This window comes from Triturus cristatus, chromosome 4_1 (assembly GCF_964204655.1).
Source record: "Triturus cristatus chromosome 4_1, aTriCri1.1, whole genome shotgun sequence".
NCBI lineage: Eukaryota > Metazoa > Chordata > Amphibia > Caudata > Salamandridae > Triturus > Triturus cristatus.
Genome location: NC_140585.1, coordinates 1,243,027,492 through 1,243,050,536, shown reverse-complemented (window position 1 = coordinate 1,243,050,536; position 23,045 = coordinate 1,243,027,492). Strand labels below are relative to the sequence as shown.

At 49.0% G+C, this 23,045-nt stretch overlaps 1 protein-coding gene across 1 annotated transcript in view; it reads right to left on the bottom strand.

Annotated features, from left to right (window-relative positions):
* ESPL1 (extra spindle pole bodies like 1, separase) overlaps positions 1 to 23,045 on the bottom strand; it is a 470,161-nt gene that overhangs the window by 83,686 nt on the left and 363,430 nt on the right. Inside the window, exon 25 of the mRNA XM_085654666.1 lies at positions 16,390 to 16,548. Within this exon, the coding sequence (XP_085510792.1) occupies positions 16,390 to 16,548 (159 nt within the window). The remainder of the gene's footprint in view (positions 1 to 16,389; positions 16,549 to 23,045) is intronic.

Here is a 23,045-nt window from a genome sequence, read left to right as displayed (position 1 = left end):
CATGTCACCCACTGGCCTCATCTTTGCTGTGGACTCCGGGTAGCCTCGGGGAAGTCTGGAAATCCACCTCTGGTGATGCAAAGACTTTGGCGTCCGGCAGGAGCTTCAGCGATGCAGACCGGTCAGTTGCTTCTTTGGTGCTTGCCAAGCAGGGGAGTCACTCCTTGACCCCAAGGGAGATTTCTTCCGTATTCTAGTCGTAATAGAAAGTTGAAGGTCCAGGATATATGTTGCAGAGTTTCGCCCAGAGTAATCTAAAGTCCTAGGGACTGGATTCCTATACTTCTACTAAGGTTAGGGGATGGACTAACTCTAAGGCCCCACCTATGGGTGGGCTTGGAAAGAGGGATGGTTACACCCATTTCCTTTGTCGAGTTTTCGCGGCAGAGCAGGGGCAGGTAGCCCCTGCAACCGGTTTGAACTGGACTATGCACAGGGACACCAAGTGTGCCCCCAGTGCAGGACTTCAAAGCACCAGAGTGTGCTCCCGCCCAGCCCCAATACACATTTGCCTGTCTGGGGAGGTGGTTAAACCTCCCTTCGACAGGAAACCTATTGTCCAGGCCTCCCCTGCCGAAGATTCGGTCAGCAGCAGGAGGCCAGACCCGTGTCTGTGGCAGAGGCATCCATTTTGTGATGCCAGGGCTCAAGAAAGTCCTACCGGGTTTGACCTGTGTGAAGGGTGGAATGCTACACCCACCGCCAGAACTGGCAGGGAGGTAGTATTCCAAAGCGTTTGACACCAAACAAGACATGTTTTGATGCAGCCATTCCAAAGTTAGCCTTTACAGCGAGGTTATAATGCACAAGAGTATATGGTATGGCTGTATCACAGAACAGCTATAAGGAAGTATTTCCGAAAGCTGCAAAGGGGCTCAGCTCCTGCTTGGGCACCCTCTCACACAAAACCAAGCACTCTGCCTTCAGGATTGTTAAGGTCTGCCATAGGAGTGACTTATAGGTTTATATGTGTATGTGTATATATATATATATATATATATATATATATATATATATATATATATATATATATATATATATATATATATATATGGATATAGGTAGCCTATACCACTGTAAGGGGGTGCAAGCACATCCTTACCCAGGCTGCAGTAGCAGACCTGTGGTGCCCTTTTGGAGTACTTCCCAGGGGTGGCACAATACATGCTTCAGCCCCTGGTAGGCCTCTGAAGTACCTATGCCCTAGGTACATAGTATACCATATACTAGGGGCTTATAAGGCACTGTAGAATCCAATTAGATATGTACCTAATGTACATGCAAACCATTTTAGAGAGGAAGCAGCTAGGCTGTGGTCCTGATTAGCTTTACATACATTTGTGACTTTACTCATTGTTTCACTCTGTGTTGTACAATATTTGTCGTCAACATGCAAGCTGTTTCACCTCCTCCACCATGTTTGGAAACACCTGGAGAACCACCTATTAAATGGAAACAGAGGTACGATGGATTCCAAACATATCTTGGTGCAATTGGGGCCAGTTGTTTCAGGTCTGAAAGAAGGAAAGATCTTCATTCTTTAGGTTTTGAAGGAAGGGAATTTTTAAAACACCTTCCTCCACCTGTTGTGAATGAAGAGGTACTTGAGTATCAAGACACCGTTAAAAGACTACAAAACAAGTTTGATGTTCAACCTAGAGTAGTTGTGTTGCAACAAGTTTTGCAGAACCCTGAGGAGGATTTTGACACATATAACTTCTTTAAGTAGATTGGTCTCCGAGTGCCAATTTCAGAATTTTGCAGACCAGTTAGTGGGGATCAGTTTATCTGTCACTGCACGGACAAAATGATAAAACAGAATCTGCTTTCAATGGGCAATCCAACGTTGGAAGAAACTATAAAATTGGCAAAAAACATTCAGACACCTCAGTTGTCAGCAAAGGAACTTGAGCCTAAAACAAATGAAGCGGTTTCTATTGTCAAAGTCAAGGACTCAAAAGATTATAATCAGTTTGACAAGCCACGTTTGAGTTATGGTGAAAAACTTAATTCATTTTTTAATCAACAAAATATCGGTTTCAGGTGTGGGTCAGAGATCACGTGAAGGGCAACAAATGTCCAGCAAGGTTTGTTACTTGCAGGATCTGCAACAAACAAGGACATTTTGCTAAGGTTTGTCAAGCCAGTAAAAGTAGGCAGTCTTCGACTGTCAAACGTGCCTTAGATGAAAATGTACATGCCAATGATGATGACTCCATTACTAAAGAGCGAAGGGATATGATCGTGGTTGTACAAGATGAAGCAGTCAAGGTGGAAAATCCTGAACTTTGTGTTGATCCCTATGTTGAAGTCCAGGTTGGGGATAAGGTCTTAAAACGTTTAGTAAAGCAGTTTTGTATGAAGATAGAGAGATCAATCTGTCTGGGTACATTGAATACATTATGGAGTTTAGAGGGAGGAAGATTGCTGGGAAAGTGTATGTTGCTCACAAAGGGTTGAATATTCTTGGATGGTTTCACCAGGGGTTGTTCGGCATGGTACTTAGACCTAGTACCAGTAAGCTAGTTCTTGTAGTACGGGACAGTGTGGATCTTGATGAAATTATCAACAAACGTCCTCATGTCTTTTCTGGTGAGCTTGGGAAGATTAGTGATTACCAACACAAGATTATTGTGAAAGATGGTGCTATACCTATCAAACAAGCTCAGGAATGTTCCTTTTAGTATTAGGCATGATTTGGAGAAGGAGTTAAATTCTTTGTGTGTAAAGGGGGATCATAGAACCAGTTAACTCTTCTCTTTGGCTATCACCTTTGGTAGTTGCACGGAAACAGAATGGTGATTTGAGGGTATGTGTCGATCTCCGCTGTCTAATGTTGGTGTGGGAGTGGTTTTGAGTCAGGTTACAGGTGATGAAGTCAGGACCATTGGTTTTGCTTCAAGGGACCTCTCATGCTGAAAAAAAATATTTGGTTATTGAGAAGGAGTCTGGTCGGCGGTGATGAAAATTAGGAATTTAATTTGGGGAAGGTTTGGTCTTCAAACTGACCACAAGCCTTTGATCTTTATTTTGAGTGGAAAAAATGTTAGAGGTTTCACCAGTCTTATTGCTCATCTGTCGTCTAAACTTCTCCAGTTTGATTTTTCACAGAGTACAGTAATATGAATAGTTGTGCTGATTACCTTTCTCGCTCTTCTGACATAGTGGAGGATAAGCTTGTGTGTGAGGAGGACAAAAAAGAATACATTGTTGCTGCTGTTGATATGCCACAGTTGTGTGCGATCACAGAGTATGAGTGGCGGCAGGCACTTGGTAAGGATGTCTCCTTGTTGACTGTCTTGAAGTATGTGGAGATAGGTTGGTCCAGGGAAAGAAACCTGGGTTTTGAACTCAAAACTTATGTACAGGTGGCGGATGAATTGTCCATTGAGGATGGTTTGCTTTTGAGAACTGATTCATTACAACACCCTGCTGTCCAGGCTCCAGTACATGTGCCCCCAAGGTGTGTGTAGAATTGCCTAATACCCAATTGGCTCATTTAACTTACCCTAGTATATTGCACCAAAGGTACTCTGGGCTAGTAAGTTAAATGTCACTTAGTGGACTGCAGAACTTTGTGCCACCACTACAGTGACAAGGTGAAAACGTGACTCTAGGCCTGCCCCAGCAGCCTACTGGGGCAGCTTTAAACATGCAAACCCGACATGACAAAATAAATTTTGACAAGAGTTGGAATAGACTTTGAAGCGAATAGAGTTCCAGAACGAGACCAAGAGACATGCTGGCACTCTCGCACCTTCTCAGAAATTACAAGTGCCAGGAAAGGGCAAAAACTTGATTGGACTTCTTTACTTAACCAATGACTTTGACCATGACTATCATTTGCCACTGGAACAGTTTCAGGAGCAAGAAATCCCTTTCAACCACTACCAATCACGAAATGAAGTCCTCTGATCCTTTGCAACGTAAAATGTAGCCTCACTGTCCCATGCAACATTCAAGTTTATAAATGCGTAATCGCTAAAGGCCTTGGGAGCCATGCTACAATCCCAAGCACCAAAGGCATACATATCTGATTGGGATCGGTCACAGACATCAGTTTACGACAGTCACTACAAGGCTTGAATCCTGTAAATTTTAGGGGATAACATTTCCCTTGCACACTGGTATATTTAAAATGTTTGAGTGAGAAAAACATCTACTAGGAGACAATAGGATATCTCCGGATCTATACCTGGGGGTGCAGAACTGAAAAGGCAACTGAAAAGGAAGTGCTGTCAGCAAGCATGGTGGCATTAATGTGCGGCTCTGCACGTCACTTCCGGAGTGAAACGAAGTTGGTGCAGAGGTGCTGCTGAAAAGTTTCCAGATCCAGTCTAATGTCGGAGTAGTGTTAACAAGGTGAGGAACATGTCATTAGAAGTGTGCATCAGAAACAGCTGATCACTGTTCAACTATTCCTGAATTCGTCTTGCATGAATTCCTGCAGTTGGAATTAAATCAGTGCATGACACTATCATTCAGAGTAATGTCATCACTATTTTCTCTGTCAGACTCAGACATTTGGGGTAAAGTGTGCACCTTCATCCTTTGAATGGGATATGCCATTGTTAATTCCATATTTGGCACTGCTCGTAAAATGCGACTTTGCTTCTGTTCGGTACTATTTTTTCATGTTTAATTCCCAACGGGTAAAGTAGGTCCATTTTATGAAGTGTCTGAATCTTGCTTGAAAAACCTTGCTCTCAACAATCGACCAGCTGCTGTTACACATAAATGGCTTCCCATCTAACTTGTGTTGCCTCTGGGTGCAGATTTTATACCAACCATGAAAACTTAACAGGTAATGACCATTCTTGAGTGAGTGGCTTAAATTCTTTTATCTCCAGTGTGAGTACTTTAAATCCCACTTTTAATGGGCGGGGCTGTGAGACGTTTGACTTCATTTTTGTCGCCGCTTTGTTTCTTCCTTATATCACCAAGACAGATACCTTTGAACCCCTTTAGTACCCATAACCCAGTGTGCGTGTTTTTTTGTTGGTTGTTTTTGGTTCAAGAGTGCTCAATGGGAGCTGGAGGAATCACCAGAACAATGTAGCAGGGTAGGAGACTGCAATGGTTGCAGTTAGAGTTGGACAACTTACACAGGACATTGTACTCCCGTTGTGAAAACAGGTTTAGAGTTGGTCTACGGGATAGCAGTTTGCCTCTTGAGGTATTGGAGGCCTTTGAAGCTATTTCCAATTTGGCTTCTAGTGTTTGAGGCCAAAGTATCATGGGATACTATGGATAGGCACAGATAGTTAGACAAAGGTTGCACCCTGATGCAGAAGCATCGAATGTGTGCCCTGAATGCCAAGCGTAGAGCTCCCATCTTAGTGAAGAGCAGTCGTGCTCAATACAAAAAGGAGCTTATGAGGTGTAAGAATGACACAAGGGACATGGCCTGGAAAGATCTGCTTGAATCTAGTACTCTAAAAAAAAAAAAATACTTCTAAAATTTGGAGTTAATAGCCCATTTTAGGCCTCAGAATCCAGTATCTTTTCGGTCTCATATTACAGCGGATTGCTGGTTATCCTTGTTTGAGGAGTCCTTTAAGGCTACGCATCACGCTGGAGGAGGGGACGAGAGGATGGTAGCAGGGACCTCCAACTTGGTATTTTCTCTTGAAATTAAGAAGGGTATAATCGGTTTAACCAGGATTAAGGCCATGGTCCCAGTGGTATCCCCACCAGATATCTATATTGTGACACCGAAATATGGGCTCCAGTTTTGACCTCATTCGTTAATGTGGCGGTTAGGGAAAGACCTCTGCAGCCATGGACATCTATCATTGTCCAGTCTTCAAAAAGGGGGACAGGGACAACTCTGCATGCTGTAGGCCTGTCTCCCTTCTCGACTAAATTGTGAAGGTAGTTGGGCAAATGCTCCCGACAGAGTGGGGAAGTGAGCTGAGGAAAATGGTACTCTCTCAGAAGTGCAGTATGGTTTTCGTTCTGGGATGTCAAGGTTCATGGATCTCTCACTGCGTCTGATTGAGTTAATCAGTGGAAATTAAGGCAGTTTGCCACTCTAGTGATCGGAAATGTTCTCGTAGTTTTAATATTAAAAGAGTGGTCCATCGGGGCTGAATTTTGGCCCCATTTCTTTTTCATTTTTATATAAACAGTTTGGAGCAGGCCCTGACTGACACTAAAGCCGATTGTTTGCGTGTGGGAGCCTGGTGTTTACCAGTGCTCTTATACGCGGATGACTCAGTTATGGCCAAAACTGCAAAGGGGGCTACAGTCTTTGTTGAATTCTTTAGCTAACTTTATGGAGGACTTCGATTTATCAGATAATGGTCAAACATCTTATGTGACTGTGGTTGGCCCGTGTAAGACCAAGACATGCAAGTTTACCCTGGAGGTCAGTGTTCTCCCAAAGACAAGAGTTTTCTCTTACTTGAGTCCGTTAGTTGAATCCTCACTGTGCTGGCACCCTCTGGTGAGTAGGAAGGAGGAATTTACAAGGGCAAATATGGCGGTGTTAAATTTTGCCTCAAGACTAGGCAAAAGACCGTTTCAGGCCCTGTTACAGGTCAATCAGGCAAAAAGCATTTCCAAGGTAGTCTATGGGAGTGAATTCTGGGAGTTTGTTGATCAGGCTGAAATAAAGACTAAGGAAAATTCTTTAAGTCTCGTGTGTCCCAAATAGCGCACCAACATTTTCAGTACACACATAACTGGGTGTGGGGTATAAACCATCACAACATTCTGCCCATTCTCTTTATGGTTAGATATTTTGACTATGCCAGGGGCTAAACTAAACATCTTAAAAGACTACATCTCCGGATAGGTCTCTGCAAATTCCTTGGCTCAAGTATATTAAGGATCTTTCTCACAGTCTAGGTTGGAGTGAGCTGTATACCTCACCGGAGTGAATTGTGAGGTCTGACTGCAAAAGGGTTAAAGAAATAGTTTGTAGGCTCAGGTCTGCCTCTAGAGAAGAGGGTACACTTTCAAAATACTAAGTGCATGCCCAACTTCTGTTGAAGTCCACTCCTTTTATTGAGCCTCCTCTTTTAATTGTAAAAAGCACGCATGAGCGATTCCGGATGACCAGATTTAGGCTTGGTCTTTAAAAGATTTTTTTGCATCTCAGGCAGAGGAATTTGCGTCACCCATTGGAGTCCTGTGGCTGCGACAATAGGTCTTCTCCAGGACACCCTGCTTTTTATGTTTTGCAAGTTTCACGAGGTTCCAAGGAAGGCGTACATCATACCCTTGCTAAAAAGAATGAATTTTCTTCAAGAGCATCCTACCCTTTTGTATTTGCAATCGTTACCTGAAGAAGTTACTTTATTATGGTATGCATTATGAAAGGCGCTGTGAGATTGAGAAAAACCTGCGAATGATATTTAATAGGTCTGATAAATTCCGGGTGTTATGTGCTGTGTACTTTCTTAGGTATAATTCTTTTGATCTAATTGTATTTATATCTATGTATTTTATGCCTCTGTTTTTATTGCTTGTGTCGCATATTTTAACTATGGTCTGTTGCTGTATTTTGCTTTTATGGTTTCTATACAAAGCACCAAATAAAGCTTACTTTGATTAATTGACAATCCTTGATTACAAACTATCTTCTTGCGCTGGATGCGCATCATCGCGATGAAGAGCTTTGCTTCCTTCTCCTTGAGAGCCTTGGAACTTCTCCTGCGGCATCAAGAACATCCCTCTACATCATGGTCCGATGACAGGCACCATACGCAGTCGTCATGTGGATCCGTAATGGACATATGCTTCCCACATTCACGACAGGGTTTGAATCCTGACTTCTTTTTCGACATTTTCACAGAAGACAAAGAGAAGCAGTAGAAAAAACAAAGTAACAGTGAAGCTACAGATGGAGATTCCCGAAATCCGTTGGCGTCGACGGCGCGTAAAAAAGGGAACTGACGTCATCACGCCGACGAGGTCTTCTTATGGAGCCGGTGACGTCAGCGGAGCCGTATCTCTGACGTCGTCTTCGACCTCATCGGCGTGGACTGCTACAAAAGTTTCCGAATGTTGCCGGCGCAGGGGATATTCACAAGGTGAGGAATCCACTGGCAGATGTATCCATCAGAAATATGCACCATTTAAGCCTATGGCTTTTAAGTAAATGTTTTCCTCCATCTGTAGTATTACTTCTAGGAGGGTGGTCATTTAAAACAAGTCAATGTGTAGAGGTTGCTCCTGAGAGGACCAGTTCCAGAAACTTTCAGATTTTTCATGTGAGCTCCCCAACCAGTGAGAAAAGTATCTGTTTATGATCCCTTGCAGCTGGAGGGGTGGATCGAAGACATTATCAGCCTAGTTATCTTGTTTTCTTGCAAAATCTATCTTTTTGCCTTCTGTGTAAGGAGCAAAGTATAGACTGTTTCCTACATATTTGCAGGTTTCTAACAATGTGTCCCACCAGCCATTCAGTCAGCTCATGCCTCACAATATAGATTGATTCTTGTGCCGCTGGTTTAAACTTCTACTCCAGAGAAGTCACTTCTCAAACCTTTCTCAGCTTTTTAAAAAGTTATCTGTGGAGAACTTAAACAGTGTTTTACATAGATAAAACGTGGGTGGTCTTTTTAGTTTTTGACAATGTCTCGATGAGCAAACCCCCCCCCCCCCCCTCTCCAGTCTCTTCGTGGAGGTTGACCTTGTGGTATGCTGCTGCCCCTTTGATATCTATATGATACGCAGAGGTTTTATCAGGTAGAAATGCATGGACGAGACAGCTCTCCAAAGCTGCCTCCTCAAGTGTCTATCCTGTAGCCTTTCCTTGCAGCCTCCCTGTTGCAGTTACCTCTAAAAGATGGTATCTGGATAATTGATGACAGAATGCCTCATCAGAACCAGTGTATGGACAACAGTGGAATGGTAGTGGTATGGTGGATGCAGTATCTTACTTTCTTCGAGAACTGGAATGTACCTCATTAGGATTATTGTATGTGGTTCTTTGCCTTACATCTGGCATTTCAGCCCCTTTCTGTTGAGTGTATGGGATAGGAGCCAAAGTCTTACTGAGCCTCAAAGCAGATTTTTGAACCATGAGATCTTCTCAGTTTTAAAATTTTTCCTAAATGTTAGGCTTCCTCTGATGTCTAGGATGCTTTTCGGCTTGAGAGGTCTCCAAAACAGTGGGCAGCATAGACTGCAGAGACAGTTTTTCAGCTGGTTCTTCAGACCAACATGAACTTAAGGGCACCCCAATAACCATAAGGGAATGAGGATATGGGTAAATAAACCAAACTGCAAACAAGGGGATCATTCAGCAAATGAAATTGACAAATTATTCCCATCTGAACCAGTAATATTTAACATCCATAAGTTAAAAAAAAAAAAGATTTGCCACAAAGAACAGTTTGGAATGCGATTGAACAACCCACACTGCAAACGTGAAGTTTGTTTCAACTTATCATTATCCTGAAGATATCTTGTATATTAATTGGCAAGAGATCAAAACATTGACGTGTTTCCTATCCTTGCCATTCTGTAAACAGCTTTCGTATCTTTCAAAGGTGCGTAAAACTATCAATAGAAAAATTACTTTTCTGTTGTGAGATTGGATCAGCACCCACATCATTTATGAGGAAATCATTTTCTTGAACATTTTGAGTCATGTCAGTGCTGCGTGTTAGAACATTTAACCCCAACCATACTTCCTAATGCTATTGGGCATTATATTGTGATGAGTGGTAGACAAATTGTCTAACAAAAGTAAACTGTCTCATATGTAGGCCTCTTGAATTTGTGTGTTTTTGTTTTGCTCTGTCAAGTTTTCTTCATGCCAGTTCTTTCTAATTCTTAAAAGACAGCATATAACTTAACATAAGAATTTTTCAGTCTTCAAAATAAAATAAGTATGCTTAATTCAGTTGTGAATAATTTGTGTCAAAACATTATTTACTGAATGGTCCCTTTGTCTGAAATATTGTTTGCGATTCTTCAGACAAGGCATGGCCATTTTGGTCCTTTCCTATCCATGGAATTGACACCTCCGGAGGTTGACTCTTAGAGTGAAGCCCCACAGTGTGAGGTGTTTCCTCTTCACAAAGTGGGGGGTGTTGGGACCAGACCCATCTCAACTTGATGTCTTCCAACTCCTGAGACACAACTTAGACTCAAACTCCAAAAAAGCTAATTCTTCAGAGCCTGCATTGAAACACAGCTCCGAGCCTTCTGGGTAAATAGAAATTGCATTTTTCTCCCTTTGTTTCTCTAGCGAATCAGATTATGTTGCCCTTTTGGTGTCCTTGGCTACTGGTCCAGATGGGGACTCCGTCCTGGTGCTGCATCTGACTAGTACCTCCAATCCCCTATCCGTGCCAAACACTTTTCTTGGACCAAATGGCATTACATGCTTAACAGGTGTTTTTACTGTGAATCCTCTCTATGCAGAGAGTAGAGTCCACGTCAGTCTGACTACAGAACTTGCATTTGAAATAAAGGCACAACTTAAACAGAATATTCTCTATACACCCCCCCCCCCCCCCAAAAAAAGTATTCTCATACAGCCTAAGCCTGTGCAATTGATTCGATTGATTTCTGCACAGTACATGTTCCTTATACTCTGACGCGGTCAGTCAGCATTTTCTCATTTGTCCGGCATTAAAGAACAAGTTACTTACCTTCGGTAACGATATATCTGTAAGAAACATTAGTTAGTTAGATTCCTCACCTTAGAATATCCCCAGGTGTCAGGCTGGATCCGGAAAGATTTTTCGTCAGCAATATCCTTGCGCGTCGCTAGGTGTCGTCTGCGGCTCCGCGTCCGTTGTCTGCGTCGTGATCGCCAGGATGACGTCTGAGTACTTAGATGCCGCCCTCGCACGCTGACGTCAGTTCTTGTACATAGCTTTCTGCGCCAGGAACGCAGAGCCATGCAAGAGACCGACACTGGTGCTAAAAAATTCTAGGGCCCTGAAAGGGATGACCTCAAGCCTAGATATCGGTTCGCAGAACGGGGAGGATGGGTGGGGCAGTGAGGAATCTAACTAATGTTTTACAGCTATATCGTTACCGAAGGTAAATAACTAGTTCATCTTAAAGAAACACGTTAGATTCCTCACCTTAGAATAGATACCCCAGCAATACCAACCCCGGAGCTGGGCCTGCGAACCAAGATCACACTAGAAAGTCCTGGAGAACATAACGGCCAAAGAAGCAGTCTCTCCAGACTTTGCTGTCCAGGCAATAGTGCTTGGCAAATGTGTGCAGCGAGGCCCACGTTGCTGCCTGACAGATGTCCTGCAAGGGGACTCCCTGTCCCAGGGCAGTGGTCGCCGCTATGGCCAGAGTGGAATAGGCTCTCAGCCCTACAGGAGGTTCCTTTTTAGCTAAGGAGTAACAGGCCTCACTACACAAAAAGACCGACTGAGAGATGGTTCGTTTGTGCACCGCCCGCCCCTTCTTAGCACCCACATAGCCAACAAAGAGTTGGTCGTCCACCCGGAACTGTATGGTGCGGTCCAGATAGAAAGACAGCACCCGCTTTGGGTCCAGACGGTGGAGCCTCTATTCCTCTTTCGAGGGATGCTGAGGCGGAAAGAAGGTGGGCAGAGTAACAGACTGTCCAGTGTGAAAGGCAGTCACCACCTTAGGGAGAAAGGAAGGACGAGTCCTGAGAACAACTTTGTCCGGATGGACAAAGGAAAGGAGGCTTAGAAGAAATCCTGGAGCTCACACACCCATCTAGCAGAGGTGATGGCATCAGGAAAGCAGTCTTAAGAGTGAGAAGACGAAGGGGACAATTATGAAGTGGCTCAAAGGGAGCACACATCAAAAACGTCAATACCAGATTCAAATCCCACTGAGGCATTAGGAAAGGGACAGGAGGAAACATGTGTGTAATGCCCTTAAAAAAGCTAGACACAACAGGGGATTTGAAAAGAGAAGGCTGATCAGGAAGCAGTAAGAAAGCAGAAATAGCTGAAAGATAACCTTTAAGGGTACCCAGAGCAGAGCCCTGCTGGGCCATGGAAAGAAGAGAGGAGAACCTCAGAAAGAGGGGTGGAAAGGGGATCCACAGTCTTTGCTGTGCACCATGCCACAAATTTGTTCCACCTGCAGGCGTATACCGATTTTGTGGAGGGACGCCTGGCTGCCAGAATAACATCGCAGACTTCAGGAGGCAAGTCAAATGGCATCAACTGGCGCCGCTCAATCTCCACGCATGGAGGTGGAGGCTGGACAGGTTCGGGTGGAGGACCGTCCCCTGCTGCTGCGACAGAAGGTCCTCCTGAAGAGGCAGTCGGATCGGGGGATCGAGCGATAGACTGAGTAGCTCGGGATACCAGTATCTTCGTGCCCAATTCGGAGCCACCAAGATGACTTGGGCCCGGTCGCGCCTGATCTTCAGCACTCTGGGCATAAGTGGTATAGGCAGAAAGGCGTACAACAGACCGCAACTCCACTCTTGACGGAAGGCGTCCTGAGCGAGTGCCGCCTTGGAAACTACAACGCGCAGAACTGCTGACATTGCGCGTTCTCTTCGGTGGCGAATAGATCTAACCAAGGCTCTCCCCACTGCCGAAAGAGGCCTTGCGCCATGTCAGAGTGTAGATGCTATTCGTGATCCATCATGCACCGGCGGCTGCTCTGGTGTTCAGAGAGCCTGCCAGATGTTGAACCACCAGGGTGATGCCCTGATGTTCCAGCCATGCAATACCACATGGTGGTGGTGTTGTCCGTGAACACCTGCACTACACTTCCCCGGACAGAGGAAAGGAATGCCTTCAGTGCAAGTCGGATCGCCCGCAGCTCCAGAAGGTTGATATGGAGCTGGTACTCCGCTGGAGACCAGAGGCCTCTGATCTCCGCCTCTCCCATGTGGCCCCGCCATCCCAGGAGGGACGTATCCGTCACTACTTCGTGCTCTGGTTGGGGAAGGGAGAGGGAACTGCCACTGACCCAATCGCGGTCCATGAGCCACCACTGCAACTGTCTCGCCGTGCCCTCCGAGATCAGGACGTGGTCGGACAGGTTGCCCCGATGCTGGGCCCACTGAAACTTCAGGTCCCACTGCAAAGCCCGCATTCGCCACCAGGCGTCATGCACCAGTAGGATGCAGGAGGCCATCAGACCCAGAAGTCATAGCACCAACCTGACCGAAACCTGGGATAGAGGCCGGAAGATGGGGATAAGAGCCTGAATATCCCGGACCCGCTGTTCCCGGAGGATAGGCCCGGAACTGCGCAGAGTCCAGAACCGCTCCGATGAAGAGGAGCTTCTGGGAGGGACTCAGATGCGACTTCGGCACATTGATGGAGAACCCCAGCAAATGCAAGATGTCGTATGGAGGTGGGAAAGGACTGCCTGGGGCAAGCCTGCCTTCAACAACCAGACGTCGAGATAGGGGAAGACTGGAAACCCAATCTGCGCAGATGAGCTGCGACCACCGCCATCAATTTCGTGAACACCCGAGGGGCACTGGTGAGGCCGAAGGGGAGCACGGAAAATGCTCTTGGTCCACCGTGAACCTCCAGTAACGCCGGCAGGACGGGGATGTGGAAATAAGCGTCCTGCAAGTCCAATGCTACCATCCAGTCCCCAGGGTCTAGGGCAGCCAGAACCTGAGCTAAGGTGAGCACCTTGAACTTCTCCTTCCGGAGGAAGGCGTTGATGCTCCTGAGGTCCAAGATCGGGCACAGGCTCCCTTTGCCCTTCTTGGGAACCAGAAAGTAGTGGTAACAACGACCACGACCTACTTCTGGACCAGGAACACGCTCGATGGCCCCCTTGGCCAAGAGGGCCGTAACTTCCTCCTGCAGAAGTTGCAAGTGATCCCCCGAAATTCGGTGGCACTGCGGTGGCATGGCTGGAGGGGTCGCCTCGAAGGGGAGGGAGTAGCCCCTTCAGACGATCTGCAGCACCCACCTGTCCGATGTGATGGTACGCCAGTGGAGCAGGTGATGGCGAACTCTGCCTCCAACTGGCGTGGAATGGGCCTGAAAGCTCGGACTAGGAGGGCTTTGAGGCGAATGCTGCTGGGGTAGATGTGGACGGACCGGCACGTTGTCCCCCTGTACCGCATCTGCGGAATCCACGTCCGTGTGGAGGTTGGTTCTGCGGCCTGTGGCTAGGCGGACGTGAGGGGGCGCCCCTTCCTTGGCCACGAAAGGGGTGAAAAGCAGAAGTTTGCGGGCCCGGGCCGAAAGGCCCAAGGACTTGGCCGTAGCCCTGGAGTCAAAGCGCTCCAGCGCACTATCCGCTTTGTCGCCAAAAAGGCGACTGCCATCGAAGGGCATGTCCATGAGGGTGCTCTGGACATCCCCGGAAAAACTCGTGGACCTCAGCCAGGCGTGGCGGCGAAGCGCCACTGTGGTCGACATTGCCCTACCCAGCGAGTCCGTTGTGTCCAGTCCACATCGGATTGCATGCCGTGTTGCATCCCGCCCCTCGGCAAGAGGCTGGGAGAGCTGTGTCTGGGCCTCCTCCGGACACTGGGGCAGCACGTCCTCCATTGTATCCCTCAGGGAGTGGGAGTAACGGTCCAAAGGCACGCGGTGTTAATAGACCGCAACCCCAAACTAAGGGAGGAGAACAGTTTCTTCCCAAACTGTTCTAGCCTTTTGGATTCCCGATCCAGGGGAGTGGACGGTAAGGAGATCTGGGAGGTAGAGGCCTGGATAACCAGGATCTCTGGTGTGGGGTGCAGGGACAAAAAACTGGGGTCGCCTGGTGCAGGGCGGTGGCGCCGGACCACGTTCCGGTCCACAGGGGGAACTGTGGAGGGCTTGGACCAAGTGCCCTTCAGAACGTCAATTAGTGCTTCATTGAACTGCAGCAGAGGCTCTGAGGAGCTTGCTGACGGTTGCAGCACTTCGGTGAGGAGGTTCGTCCTCACGGCCACAGCAGGTAGTTCCAGTCCAAGGGCTTCGGCTGACTTGCGCAGCACCACAGAAAACGCAGCACCTTCCTAAGAAGCCACGGTCGGAGGAGAGATGAAGCCAGTGTCAGGGGAGGTGTCAAGACCACTGGCATCCCCCAGTTCGTCTGCCCAGTCCTGAGATAGCTGGCCCTGCCGGGCCAGAGGGTCCTCAGACCCCTCCCAGTCGTCACCGTCATCCGATTCCTGGTATACAGGTGGAATGATCGGAGCCGGGCAGAAGATGAAATTGCCACCCATCGGCGTCGGGTGTGGCGCTGGACGGCGCCACTCCGACGCCGGGCCCAGACTGGGACTAAACCGGGGAACGGCGTCGTCCGGGGGTGGCACCGGAGGAGTCTGCGCCGGCGGAGGGGTCGTGAGGTCGACCGGCGCCGACTGGGATCCATGCCTGGATCCCTCGGGGACCAGCGGCGTCGGGACCGGAGTCGACGACGGCGCCGGAGCCACCGGCCCGCTAGGCTTCCCAGTCGAGCCTGCGGGGCCCGAAGGCGCACCGGCAGGTGTTGACGGCGAAGTCAGGTTCCTCATAGCCATGAGGAAGGCACTGACCTCCGCCGGCGTCGCGTCAGTCCCAGGGACCGGAGGGTGGGGCCACCCGGACACTCAGCCGAGTCGCGCGACCGGCGAGGGGAGCCCGAAGAGCGGTGTCGCTTCTTCGACTTCTTGCTGTGCTTCGACTTACCGGATCTCGAAGACTTGGACCCCCGACGAGCTGTGTCCCAATAGAGCATGAACATCTCTCTTCAACTTTAAATTCTGATGGAGTATCCTCAAACTTCTGATAGATAATTTCCATGTTCGAGTAACGCTTTTCAATTACCAACTCCCCGTCCACTTCATCTTTGCAAAACCTCTCTCTGAAAGTGCTATGTTAGATAAGTGACCGGTATAACATTCTTCAGACATATGGTTTACAGGAGGAAAGTTTTTAAACATGAACATTTAGTTGCAGTTCAGGCACAACTTGAACTAGCTACTTCTGCAAAAATGGCATGAAGGAAACAAAGATAAAAGCAACCAAGATACAATTGCTCAACTAGTTGAAGTCCACAATAAAAAAAAATGTTCTCCCTTAATGTCAAGTCATTGTCATCTTGATGCCCTTTTACCTAAAAATCAATGAAAATGTGTATAACTTCTAAGAAGAAAGACTAGCACATTACAAGAGTAAGCACCAACGTAGAGTGGAGATATTTTAATATTTTTATAGTAGATGCCCCCAAAAGAGTGCTTCTGAATGAAACAGAGTCCACAGAAGTGGGTGCTTCTGAATGGAAAAGCATCCACTGCACTTACATTGAGTTCATCAGTAGTGTTGGACACATTTAAAACGTCTTTAGAACAAAAACCTGAAGGCATGCCCGACATTCACACACTTCCAGAACCGCGTAAAACAACTTAAAAACATTGAGATGTCAAAACATCAGGCGTTAACCGTGTGTTTTAAGCTTTGAGAATGGCTGCCTAGTGTTATATTCCGTTTGCTGTTCAGTAATCTGGTCTCGAAAACTTGCCTTCAGTAGTCCTACTGCATCATTATTCACCAGGCCGCATGCTTCAAGTGTCTTAGCCAAACAGCAGGCTTCCTCAGCAACATTGGACTCTGAGCAAGAGGGCAACAGGAGTCCCTTCCAACATCCAAGAACATGGTGCTCCAAGGACTCTATCAGGAGCTATTTAGAACAAGAAAAGACAACAAATGCTCAAACTACTGCCTCAACTAAGAATATTGGAAGAAGGCAACATCAAGAGGATATTAGAAGGAGATTTAGATAGCAAGCTAAAGCCAGTAAAAGGAACGATGTGAAAAGTGGTTGTGTAACATTCAGAAACAAATTTAGATGAACATAGCTCTTTTATAAAAGCTGGAATGTCACTCTATGCCCCCAATGAGCCAAACGAACAAGTTACTTACTTGTGTAACGATATATCTGTAAGAGACATTAGTTAGCGAGATTCCTTACCTTAGAATATCCCCAGGCGTCAGACTGGATCTGCAAAGTTTGTCAGCAGTACCCTTGCGCGTCAGTAGGCGTCGTCATACGGCTCGCCGTTCGTCGCTGGTGTCGTAGCCGCCGAGATGAAGTCGTCGGAGCTACTTACACACGCCCACGCGCGCTGACGTCAGTTCTGTACACTACTTTCTGCGCCAGGAATGCAGAGCCATGCCAGAGACAGACTACTGGTGCCACAGAACTAGGACCCTGAAAGGGATGACTTGAACCCTAGAGAACAGTTCGCAGAACGGGGAGGATGGGCTGGCGGTAAGGAATCTATCACTAACTGATGTCTCTTACAGATATATCGTTACACAAGTAAGTAACTTGTGCATCTGAAAGACACGTTAGTGATAGATTCCTTACCTTAGAATACATACCGAAGCAATACCAACCCCGGTGGTGCTCAGTGAAAGTGTGCAGCGAGGCCCAAGTGGCTCCTTGACAGATGTCTTGCAGGGGAACACCGCGTCCCAATGCTGTAGTAGCCGCCGTCGCCCTGGTAGAATGGGTGCGCAGTCCTACCGGATGTTCTTTCTTAGCCAGAGACTAACAGGCTTTAATGCACAGGACAACCCATCGGGAGATAGTCCGCTTGAGCACAGCCCAGCCTTTCTTGGTGCCCACATAGCCAACAAAGAGCTGGTCACCCACCTGGAACTGTTGTGTGCGGTTAAGATAGAACGAAAGCGCACGTTTTGTGTCCAGACGGCGGAGCCTCTCCTCTTCTCTTGAAGGGTGCGGAGGCGGAAAGAAAGTGGGCAGAGTGACAGTTTGCCCGAGATGAAAGGCAGAGACTACTTTTGGAAGAAAGGAGGGACGCGGTCGAAGCACAACCTTGTCTGGATAAATCGCCAGGAAAGGAGGTTTACAGGAAAGAGCCTGGTGCTCACTCACCCGCCGAGTGGAGGCGATGGCCACCAGGAAGATAGTTTTCAAAATTAATAACTGCAAAGGACAGTTATGAAGAGGCTCAAAGGGAGCGCACATCAAGTATGTGAGAACCAGGTTCAAGTCCCATTGAGGCATCACAAAAGGAATAGGAGGGAAATGGTGAGTAATGCCTTTGAGAAATCTATTGAAAACTGGGGACTTGAAAAGAGAGGGCTGATCAGGCAGCCTAAGAAAGGCCGAAAGAGCAGAAAGGAAGCCCTTGATAGTGCCCAGAGAGGAGCCCTGCTGGGCCAAAGAGAGAAGGAACAAAACAACCTCAGAAAGAGGCGCAGAAAGGGGATCCACAGCTTTTGCCGTGCACCATGCCACAAACTTCTTCCACCGGCAGGCGTATACAGTTTTAGTCGAGGGACGCCTGGATGCCAGAATCACATTACAGACTTCAGGAGGCAAGTCAAACGGAGTCATCTGTCGCCACTCAATCTCCACGCAAGGAGGTGGAGGCTGGACAGGTTCGGGTGGAGGACCGTCCCCTGTTGCTGCAACAGGAGATCCTCCCGAAGAGGCAGCCGTATCGGGGGATCCACGCTCATACTGAATAGCTCGGGATACCAAACTCTTCGAGCCCAGTCCAGTGCCACCAGAATGACTTGGGCCCGGTCGAGTTTCTTCAGCACTCTGGGTAGAAGTGGTATAGGTGAAAAGGCGTACAACAGACCGCAACACCACTCGCGACGAAAAGCGTCTCAGGTGAGTGCCGACTTGGAAACTCCAACGCGCAGAACTGCTGACATTGTGCGTTCTCTTCGGTGGTGAATAGATTTAACAAAGGTTCTCCCCACTGCTGAAAGAGACCTTGTGCCACCTCCGAGTGAAGACGCCATTCGTGAACCAACATGCACCTGCGGCTGAGTCCGTCCGCCCTGGCGTTCAAAGAACCTGCCAAGTGTTGAACCGCCAAGAAAATGCCTTGACGTTCCAGCCATGCCTAGAGACGCAGAGCCTCCTGACATAGGGTCCACCACCCCACCCCGCCTTGCTTGTTGCAGTACCACATGGCTGTGGTGTTGTCTGTGAGTACCTGGACTATTCTCCCCTTGACAGAGGGAAGGAATGCTTTCAGTGCAAGGAGGATTGCTCTGAGCTCCAAAAGGTTGATATGGAGCTTGAACTCCGCCGGAGACCAAAGGCCTCGGATCTCCGCCTCTCCCATGTGGCCGCCCCATCCCAGGAGGGACGCCTCGGTCACCACTGTGTGCTCCGGTTGGGGAAGGGAGAGGGATCTGCCGCTGACCCAACGCTGGTCTGTGAACCACCACTGCAAGTCCTGTGCAGTGCCCTCCGAGATCTGGACGTAGTCTGACAGGTTTTCCCAATGCTGCGCCCACTGGAATTTCAGGTCCCACTGCAGAGCCCGCATATGCCACCTGGCATGATTGATGAGCAGGATGCAGGAGGCCATGAGGCCCAGAAGTGTCGGGGCCTTCCTGACCGAAACCCAGGACCAGGGCCGAAAGATTGGAATCATAGCTCGAATGTCCCGGACTCGCTGGTCGGGAGGATAAACCCGAAACTGCGCCGTACCCAGAACCACTCCAATGAAGAGGAGCTTCTGGGAGGGAATCAGGTGAGATTTTGGCACGTTGATGGAAAAACCCAGCAAATACAGGAGGTCGGCCATAGTCTTTAGGTGGGAGATGATTGCCTGGGGCGAGCCCGCCTTCAACATCCAGTCGTCGAGATCGGGGGAAGACTGAAACCCCCGATCTGTGCAGATGAGGTGCGACCACCGCCATCACTTTCGTGAACACCCGAGGGGCACTTGTGAGGCCGAAAGGGAGCACGGTGAACTGAAAGTGCTCGAGGCCTACCATGAACCGCAGGTAACACCGGTGGGCCGGAAGGATGGTGATATGAAAATAGGCATCCTGCAAGTCCAACGCTACCAGTCAGTCTTGCGGGTCTAGAGCAGACAAGACCGGAGCAAGCATGAGCATCTTGAACTTCTCCTTCCAGAGAAAGCGATTGACGTTCCGGAGATCTAAGGTAGGACGCAAGCCCTTATCCTTCTTTGGAACCAGGAAGTAGTGGGAACAACAACCACAACCCACTTCTGGCGTCGGAACGCGCTCAATCGCCCCCTTGGCCAAGAGGGCCGCAACTTCCTGCTGGAGAAGTACCAAGTGATACCCCGCATGGCTGGAGGGGTAGACTCGAAAGGGAGGGAATAGCCCCTTCGGACTATCTTGGGAACCCACCTGTCTGAAGTGATGGTGCGCCAGTGGGGGAGGTGATGGCGAATCCTGTCGCCCACTGGCGTCCGGTGGGCCTGAAACACCGCACTAGGAAGGTTTTGAGGGGGTGGTGGCAGGTGTGGTGGTTGATTGACCCGCCCGCTGCTCCCGGGACCCACCACAGCAGGCCCCACAACCCTGACCTCGAAAGGAGCGAAAAGCAGCCCCAGAGGAAGCGCGCGTGGAGGCGAGACCCAAGGATTGGGCCGTAGCCCGAGAGTCCTTAAAGCGTTCCAGGGTGCTATCCACCTCGAAACCAAGGAGGCATGTGCCATCAAAGGGCATGTCCAACAGAGTGTTCTGGACATCCCTGGAAAAGCCAGTAGTTTAGAGCCAAGCGTAACAGCGGAGCGCCACCATTGTGGAAAAAGCCCTGCCGAGGGAGTCGCCGTGTCAAGTTCACAACGGATAGTGAATTTGGCAGGATCTCTTCCCTCAGTAATGGCTTGGGAAAGCACCGCCCAAGCTTCCATAGGACACTAAGGCAGCAACGGTGTCCCACACAGAATGGGAGTAGCGGCCCAACAGGCACGCAGTATTCACTGCCCGCAATCCGGAACTGACAGAAGTGAAGATCTTTTTCCCAAATTGCTCCAGTTTCTTAGATTCCTTGTTCGGAGGATGTGAGAAAGTGATATCTTTCTTGCATGGTATGCCCCCACTTTTTGCTGAATTGCTGAATGTTCTTTGACTGAGTGTGCCCTGGACTCCTGCCAATCAGGTGCCCAGGGCCTATGTTCCTTCCCTAAAACCTAAAACCCCAAATTGGCAAACCCTTGCCACATGTCAGCCCCTGGTAAATGGTACCCTAGGTACCAGGGAAGGCCTCTAAGGGCTGCAGCACTTATTGTGCCCCCCTTAGAGGCCCTGTACCCTAACACAAACACACTGCCCTTGCAGGCTGAGTGTCTGGGTACAAGACAAAACAAAGAGTCGACATGGCACACATCCCTGTGTGCCATGCCCACAACCTACACTGCCCTGGCATACATCAGCCACCCCTCTAGCTGGGTGATCTATGCCAGTGGTGTGGGCACAGGAGCATGAGCCCTGTGCCCCTACAGTGCCCAGGTCCATTCCTGGGCACTAAGTGCAGTGCTGCCATTTAAGAGTATATGGTGCTGAGAGATCGTCAAACACGAACTCCACAGCACCATAATGGCAACACTGAAGACTGATAAGTTTGTTATCACTGATGCCAGTGTGGGATTAAATGTACAAAGCACTACAGAGGGCATCTTAGAGATGCCCCCTGAAACCTAACCTACAATCCACATCTCGTCTGGGAGGCTGCCTAGGCTGCCACACAGCAGACATGTTGCTGGACCCCAGTGTGGAGAGCCCCCGCTCTGCAGGGCCTGCAACAATGCACATCCTGGGCGAGGTGCTAGGTCTCCTCCCCCAGGATGGGCAGGGGGAAGCTGCAAAGGCATGCCGCCTTTGGGAGTTTCTCCAGGCTACTTGCTGTACCCAGCAAACTGGCCCCCACCGGTTCTGACCCCCACTCTGGTGGGAAGACTGGCCGGAAACCCCCAGTAAGGACAGGAGATGTGCCAGCCTCTGCCAACATCACCCCTCAGGTGGGGGAGACTAGGTGAAGCACATCTCCGGGCTCTCGCCATCTTGAAGATGGGAACCTCGGCCCAATCAGGACTAGGCTACTGCCCCCCTCCCACAGGAGAGGGACAGGATAGGGGGGTGTACCCACCCCAGGGCAGGGACCCATTGGTCCCTGCGCTTTAACTACCTGTAACGCCCCTAAATCTAGTATTTAGGGGCTCCCTGAACCTTCCTTCTTCAGATTCCAGATTCCGAACAAGCAGAGAAGAACAAGAAGAAAGAAGACCTGCCGTGCAGCTGCTAAGAAGAGGAAGACACCAACTGCTTTGGCTCCAGCCCTACCGGCCTGTCGACCCGCGAACCTGCTCCTGCTAAATATCGGCACCTCCTTTGGCCAGCAACCTCACAAACCCCGGAGGACCTGGCTGCCTTGTGACTCTAGGCATCTGGGACTCCCATGAGCTGTGGCTCTTCTCAAAGCAAGTTTCTAACCCCTGGCATCAGCCCAGAACCTCGAACCCTGCGCACACTGCACCGGCCAAGCCTGGCCTGTGCCGGAGTAGACAAAGACCCCGAGGACGTCCCCCCCGGCAACTGTGACCCCAAATCCGGCACCCAAGGACTCACCTTGACGCTCCCGACGCCACCTGCAGCCTCAGAACCAGGGACCCCCCACAACCACGATCAATAGAGTAAGATTTCCTGACATCAAAAGGCCACCCGGCGCCTGCGGCCCCCTGTGCCCGACTCCTGGGTACCTACCTATCCTCCAACTTACCTCTCGAAGGGGTGGTGGCACCCGAAGAATCTCCGTCCCCGAGCTTGCAGCCTTTGTTCGTCCTTGAGCTTTCCTATTGAAATCCATTGAGCGCCCAAAGGCTCAAAAGCACCCTGCACCCAGCCACCCGAGAGGCCCTGGCAGTGCAACTTCTACTCCTACCTACTTCCCCATTTGCCCTGAGCAAGTGACCAGGAGCCCAGCTCCCACAGCCGCCACCAGCCACCACCACCAAGGACCCCCTGCCTCCCATAGGATAACACTGGGCCTAACTCAATCTGCACCCGGCCGCCCCAGTGCCGCTGAGGGTGTAACAACTGTCCCAACCTGACCCTGGGAGACTCCCAAGTCTGTGCCCAGAACCTTAACTCTGCCAGTCGAGTACTTACCCGAAAGCCAATAACTAACTTTTCTTCCATAGGGTAACATTGACTGGTTTCTTCGGAAATTTATTTTAAGTGTGGAGTTTCTAAAACTTAAAATATTCACCTAAAATCAACCAAGTAACAAAAACTGAAATACTCACCTGCTATTAAGAGATCCCAGTGCTGGATCTTGGTGCCCAGCACTGACCCTGAAAAGTACTCACAACCGTACTTGCCACTAACCCAATTTTCTTCCATAGGAAATCATTGACTATTTTTCTG